The following is a 7,646-nucleotide window of genomic DNA, read 5'->3' on the forward strand; positions in this document are numbered from 1 at the left end:
TTTTTTTTTTGTAACCTTGGCCAGATCTGTGCCTTGCCACAATTCTGTCTGAGCTCTTCAGGCAGTTCCTTTGACCTCATGACTCTCATTTGCTCTGACATGCACTGTGAGCTGTAGGGTCTTATGTAGACAGGTGTGTGGCTTTCCTAATCACGTCCAATCAGTATAATCAAACACAGTTGGACTCAAATGAAGGTGTAGAACCATCTCAGGGATGATCAGAAGAAATGGACAGCGCCTAAGTTAAATATATGAGTGTCACAGCAAAGGGTCTGAATACTTATGACCATGTGATATTTCAGTTTTTCTTTTTTAATAAATCTGCAAAAATGTCAAAAATTCTGTGTTTTTCTGTCAATATGGGGTGCTGGGTGTACATTAATGAGGAAAAAAATGAACTTAAATGATTTTAGCATATGGCTGCAATATAACAAAGAGTGGAAAATGTAAGGGGGTCTGAATACTTTCCGTACCCACTGTAAATGTTTGTAATGCATTTATGGATAATGATTAAGAGTTATACTACATTCAGTCAAGTCTGCAAAATGACTGCAACATATTTGGACCAAAATCAATTTACTGATGACTTGAGAATATTGTGCATTTATGAATATTTATATGCAGTAAAGCCAAAGCCTGTTTAGGGTACCAATTTGTTGCATCTTGCCCATAAGGAAATTGTTAGGTAATTTCTTAGTTAGATAGATATTGATTAGAGATCTGTTGTATTAGAAAATGTTAGTGTAGCCAGGATGTCTTGCTCAGGCTGTTAAATGCTCAGTTCATTGTCATGAGTTCTGCAGGCTGCATCTAGGGCAAGGTCAGCTAGATTGCAGAGTCTGCAGGCAGGATGGATATTGCTAGTAGCATGATATGCTCAGCCGTAATCTTAATCATAACATTTTCCCAGGCTTACTGTTCGGACATGTCCCTGAATGTCCTGTATGTTTTTAGATACACACCACATAATCAACATTCACACACATTATTTTCTTCATGTTTTGACTACTGCTCTGCTCAGCTGCCAAGCTGGCATATCAGGTGGCGTCACGGTTTGACGTTGCCTGTGTAGGATGGGGCTAGCCCAACGAAGTGATTAAATTGTATAGAGATCTTGGGTTCGGGGTCCTTCTTCTTCCGGGCTGCCTGCGCACAGTTTTGGGGGTGGAAGATGCCTGGACGTGTAATGTTAATTCTTGCCTGTGACCCTTTGAATTAACCAGCACGGTTATATTTTTTTATATACTCAAGTGGTCCGCTTCGTCTCACTGAGTTCCTGGTTTGAAAGAACCGGACGTGGCTTTATAATAGAAAAAAGCCTTTAAAATCCAAACTGTTTCTTGAAGTGTTTAAAAGAATAATTAATCCAAGAAAATGCTTGTTATTTACATGACAAAACTCACCCGAAGTCAAACAAAGCAACAATCTCACGTATATATCTCTGCTGTTTCACAAATTATTGGCAGTTCACTCATTATCTAGCCTCAGCCATATTGATCAAAAGTTATCAGACCCACCTATCTCATTTAGTTCCATCTATACCGTTTCTGGAAATATTGATAAAACCAGGTGATTGTTATAGATCCAAAGAAAGCATAAAAATTGGACCAAATGAGCTGAAGTCTGGCCTGTGCAGCCATGACCTGAAGCTGACACAGCCACATATGTGGCAGAATGCACATATGCAATGCTTTCTTCTATAGAGAGACAAGGCAGCCTTCTAGAAGAAGAATGATGCTGCATGTAACTAATAACTGAGGAATTTGCCTTCCTGTCACAGGTATGGTTTCAGAACCGCAGAGCCAAGTGGAGGAAGAGAGAGAAATGTTGGGGGCGTAGCACTGTGATGGCTGAGTATGGCCTGTATGGAGCTATGGTGAGGCATTCAATCCCCCTGCCAGAGTCCATCCTCAAGTCTGCCAAGGATGGCATCATGGAGTCCTGTGCCCCCTGGCTGCTCGGTGAGGCTGATATCGTACTGTTTCTTCACACATTTTTAGTATCATTGCCTCATTTTGTTCCTGAATGTTCCTAATAGGTGTGTAAGAGTAGATTTACTACATGATTCAGTTGTAATACCATCAGTATTTTTTATGTGGTGGTTTGAAAGTAATTAATGCTTAATCATAATGCAACATTAGAGTGTTACTCTGCGGTAGTGACTGATTGTATATCCAGGCAATAATACCTCATGGTAAATATTCCTTTTTTGCCAGGCATGGCCATTTTAAGAAAAACTTCTTTCCAAATACAAAAAGATGGGACCTAGCCTTTGAATTACATTAAATATTTTACATGCATTGTCATTGTCTATTCAGACACAATATTCTAAACCAAAATTATTTTTGCTTGCTATTTTCAGTCCAAGATGGCTTACCAATCAACAGACGCTATTCTAAATCTGAATACCCGCAACTCTTTGCAGGGATGCACAAAAAGTCCATGGAGGCAGCAGCCACCCTGCCCACAGGAAAGTGTGATGCGCCCCAGCAGCTGAGCTCTCAGAGGGCAGAAGATACTGAGGCAGAGGAGAAGAGGTCAGATGGCAAGCCCACCATTTCTAAAGAGGAACTGAGAGAGAACAGCATTGCTGCACTCAGGGCCAAGGCACAGGAGCACAGTGCCAAAGTGCTGGGGACAATTTCTCATGACAGACTGCTGGAGGGCAAACAGGAGAGACAGGCGGCCGAGGAGAAAGCCAGTGACCCTCTGAGTCCGGCAGAGGAGGAGAAAAGTCCATAGAGACTGAGGACCGTTACTCTCATGAGTTCAATGCCTTGGCCTGGCTGCTTTAATTATGTGTACTGTATGGACTCACCCAGCATAGCTCTCTCCTGCAGGTTTCCATCCATCATCTTTAAACTGTCCGTCACTTGGACTGCTTCTAGAATCAAACTCTTTTGACCATTGCTGGCTCCCTGCTGCACAGAAGATGCAAATGCACTTTTTCTTATTTACTTCCAAATTTACATAAACTTAGAGGGCCTTCAGACAGAGTCCCTAATACCTAACGCCTAACCCAGACTGAGTAAAATGCAATTCCCTGCTGGGGCTGCGTTGATTGGGGGATGAGGGGTTGCTGGGGGATTGTTGTAGGCGTGTATGATACAGCCACGTTGTGATGAGTGGAAGTGAGTGGCTTCATTCACTTTTTCACCCCGCGGGTTTTTGTTATGTTCTGGTTAGTCATGCTGCTAACGTAGCCTACTCTACCTTAGTATCAGTTTCTACCACCAGTGTGTTAGCACTGATAGATAGAAAACACCGTTTAACATCCAGTACCCTAACTAACAAAGACTCATGGTGTCATTATGGTGTATTAGCTGTGGCCCCAATTTGAAAGTGAATAGCAATGAATGCTCATGCTAACAAAGTAAACAAAAGAGTCTTGTTCCCATGAATGTCCACATTACGACTGTCAACACAGCACCTTTGTCAAATGATGTCACTGTTCGGTGCGGCAACAGTTGAACCAGATTAAACTTTTTCACTACACATGGTTGCCCCCTGCGGTGCTGGTGCCAGCTGCAGTGAACATAGTCCCCATAGAAGTGAATGGAGAGGGCTGCTTTTTTCACACCTTTGAAACTCAGAACATGGGCTTACAGTTGTTGCTTACCCCATGGCAGAGAAGACTGGGCTAAGCGGGAGTCGAGTGTAAATATCAGTGTATATAGAGAGCCAGATGAGTCAAATTTTATCCATACAGTTATAATAAGTCAGTTAGGACTACCAATGAGCAGTCAGTTTCTGAGGTTTACATCTTATTCCTTATGTTCAGTTTAATGTTGTGCGGTTATTAAATAGTGACATTTGAATTAAGAACCATCCCACCGACAGTCCTCTTCTAAGAGAAAGAAATTGTCAGACATCACGCTGTATATAACTGATATGTTAATCCCTCTCAGTAAGGCACAATTTAAAATATGTTTTCTTGTAGTCCTAAAAATGTTTGCATTTTCATTCCAAAATATGTATAACTCAAAATAAAAGGTATAAAGTACCTTTTATTAAACATGGCTTTGTGGTGTCTATTCTTTCCAGTTTCCTTTTGAAGAAATGATATAAACCTGTAACAAGTGATTTAATTGTCATAGAATTACTGTAACTCTTAACCAGCATGAAGTTGGCCTAGTTGTTGGAGTAGCTACTTGTTGTCACTTGATGCTCTGCTGGCTGGGCTCATTAGGAGACAGTCCCTAGCTGCATGCTTCGGTTACTCCCTATAATCCGTCACAGTTGAGAGCCTTCCATTTCAGATTAAACTAGGGGACCAGTGCTTTTGGGATGAGAGGAAGAGTGAAAGCACCCCGTGGAGCAGGATGACCTCAGCCTGATTTCAAATCACTTTGATAGATGGCATTACCAGCCGACACTCAAGCTGTTTCATCCGCTTATCTAAATACTTAGCCAAAGTCTAACAGCTTCGTTTGCTGGCAATCTTTGTTTTCCCCAGGCTGTTCATAAAAACTTTGCATCAGGCTGCTTGAACTCATCATTACAACACAGCTATGTGTCCAATTTAACCTTAATCCATGTCACATTTTACACTTCATCCTCAGTTAGCTAATGGACTTTCCTAATAAGTTAAACAACTGAGTTCTATTCCAAATAATCAGAGCAATTTCAAAGGGCAACAGACGATGATTATCAGTATGCTGCTGTGTGTCTCAGCACTGAATAGCTCTCAGACTGGAACCATAATGTTCCTGGATGGGGAAAAGGATACTAATTGCATTGTTGACAGAGATATGTATACACACAGTAACTCATGATGGCTAGGAACTGGACTTAAGTCTGTCAGAATAATAAGAAATGTCAATGCAGTGAACCTGGAAACTGGTGTTGTTGTGAGGTGCAGATTTAGGAAGAGGCTTGATGGTGGTGTCAGAAATAAAGAGTGGTTGACATTGTGATTGAGAGCTCATGCTGCAGTACTAACAATGTTTTCTTTTACTTTAAAACCTGAAAAGACTGATACACAGAAACACTTTAGAAACCGTGCATCCTCATTCCTTAGCTACAGAACAGGCTTTAGGGCTGGAAAAGATCTGGTATCTTGTTACAAGTAGCATTGAAACTGGCATCACTCTTGGTTGAAGGGTAAACTCTTTGTGCCGCTTTTCACCATTTTACAGCTACCAATGCAATTTCTACTTTCTAGGTCATCAAATGATAGAGAATTGCCCTAAATGATCCACAGTTTTTAGCCGTGCTAGCAGCAAGGCTAACATCCTACACTATGGACTATATAAACATTCCTTCTTCCCAGAGGATGAAGCCTACTGACTTTGATACTCCTATAATTTCTCCTTAGTGCCACCTTGAATGTTTATTTTTACTGAAAATAATTTAACTGCGGAGTTGTAATTCCTTGTGTTTACTGCTATTTAGCAAATGTTAGCGTGCTAACACACAAAACTAAAATTGGAAATATTATATGTACTAAACACTAGCTTGTTGCCATTGTCACTGTTTGCATGCTAATGTTAACATTCACCTCAGTGCACTGCTGTATCCAAGTATGGCCTCACAGTGATGTTAGAAAGGCTGCAGACTCTTGAAGTGTCTTGTTAACTCTGGATTTCTTTCAGGTTAGACCTGGGTAAGACCATAGGCTGTATGGGTAAGACCTTTGGACCTCACCTTGGCTAAACCATATATGTATATATATTTTTACAAGACCAGACTAAATCTTAAAACTGGTCATTATAAAGGATGATATATTACCAGCTGTATTTACAAAGCTGTCTTTGAAAATTTTTGACAATTACATGTTCCACATGTCCATATGCTCTTTAAGGAAGAAAATTCACACAAAGCCCAGTAAGCATTTGAGACTGAGCAACTGAAACAATTTGCAATAGACCAAGCCCTCATAGACCCTCAGCTCAGTTCAGTTATTGAGGTCAAGACATATACAGAGTGAGGATTATTTCTCTGAAATGCAACACTATTTAATCCTCTGAGAGTGGAATAGGAGGTTATGATAGATCAGATTTGCTGAAGATCAAACTGTTTACATTGGATATAAGGAGGTAATTCACAGTATCCCTTATGATGGACAGTCTGCTTGTTGAAGACCATTAGAAAATCATGTCAGTCCATACAAAGTGAGATCAGAGGGAGGTTTATGGACAGATTTCAACTAATGCAATATTAACATTCAATTTTTTCTTGATGAGGTTATGAGCAATATGATTTCACTGGTGACATTATATGCATGCAGATCATTTTGGGAAAGCTCTTGGCTGCCGGTTGAGTGGAGCTCAGATGAAATACAAGATGTAGTCAGACAGAAAAGCACTGAAATGTGGTGTTGCTCTGCCCTCTGCTGTACAAAATCAGCACAAGTGAAAACAGGCTATCTCAGAGTAATCAAGAGCAGGTTGAACATATAAAAGGCAATGAGCGAACATGATGGTAAGCTCTCAGTTGTGTTTAATATTTACTACTCACTACAGGGTCTATTAGCAGCTGTTAGAGCGTTCAACTGTATCACATGATGTTGTAATCCTGAAATCATGTTACGCAAAAATACTAACAGCCATGGAAGTGTTTTTGAAATTAATCTGTATTCTGTGCACTAATATTACCTATTTTATTATGTAATCTTTCATTACAACAATTTAATTCATCAATTCACCTCTCATTATAGGTTTGTTATGTCTAGCAACAACTGACTGGTAAACAAAATAAATAAATAAATGCACTTTACTTTAAAAATACCAATTTTTAAAATTAAATTTAAAATGTTTTGCATTTGAATATACTGAAAACTAGGTGCATTTTGAGATTGACAGTAAATTCTTGCCCCTAGTTGTTATGGTTTAGTCCCGCTCAGTAGGAGGGTGAGGGAGAACTGAGGTTGGACTCAAGAGTGCTGACCTAGGTGCTAGTAAAAAAGGAGGTTTAATGGTGCGCATCACAAAAAGGAACAGAGTTGAGGAACACATACAACCAGGGCTGAGCAAATATGGCTAAGGAGAACAGGATGACCAGGGGAGAAGACAGGCTAACAGCAAAAAACAGGAGAGTGAGGATAAACCAGGAGGACTGATGAACGAAAAAGAAATCCACAGCACTGGAACTGTCAGCGTGGCGGTCAAACGACGAGTATTAGGACCCCCTTAAATTTTTCACTCTGTTATATTGCAGCCATATGCTAAAATCATTTGTTCATTTTTTTCCTCATTAATGTACACACAGCACCCCATATTGACAGAGAAAAACAGAATTTTTGAAATTTTGACAGCTGTTTGCTGTGGCCAACTGAAGTGTGGTGGTGGGTCAGACCATCTATAAATGCCACTGCATGTAGCTGAAGATGAGCTCTGACAGATCCTTCACACTTGTACCCAGCAGGTTATGGGAAATCAATTGACTGAATCAAAACAGAGGAACTGTTATTTTAAGTTACTTTGAATCACAGCATAGATTCCCAAATAGGTAATCTTTAAAATATCTGTTAAGATGCTGAAATTGAGCTTTCATGTACAGACAACAGACATGTGGCTACTTGGGGTTTTTAAAGTTGTAACTGCTTTAGTAAAGGTTAAGAAGTCAGTTAGAGGCAGTCACAGTTTTTGGGTTGCCAGATTGCCTCTAATAATGCAGTTATACAGTGGGTACGGAAAGTATTCAGA

At 40.1% G+C, this 7,646-nt stretch overlaps 1 protein-coding gene across 2 annotated transcripts in view; it reads left to right on the forward strand.

Moving 5' to 3' along the window:
• Positions 1-3,979, forward strand: part of vsx2 (visual system homeobox 2) — a 10,456-nt gene extending 6,477 nt beyond the window's left edge. The window contains exons 4-5 of one of the 2 annotated variants that reach the window (XM_020613902.1): positions 1,781-1,961; positions 2,363-3,979. In XM_020613902.1, the coding sequence (XP_020469558.1) occupies positions 1,781-1,961; positions 2,363-2,742 (561 nt within the window). In that variant the 3' untranslated portion in view covers positions 2,743-3,979. The remainder of the gene's footprint in view (positions 1-1,780; positions 1,962-2,362) is intronic. The other variant, XM_020613903.1, reaches the window with a different exon arrangement.
• Positions 3,980-7,646: the final 3,667 nt, after the last annotated feature.

Source organism: Monopterus albus, unplaced genomic scaffold (genome assembly GCF_001952655.1).
Source record: "Monopterus albus unplaced genomic scaffold, M_albus_1.0 scaffold140.1, whole genome shotgun sequence".
NCBI lineage: Eukaryota > Metazoa > Chordata > Actinopteri > Synbranchiformes > Synbranchidae > Monopterus > Monopterus albus.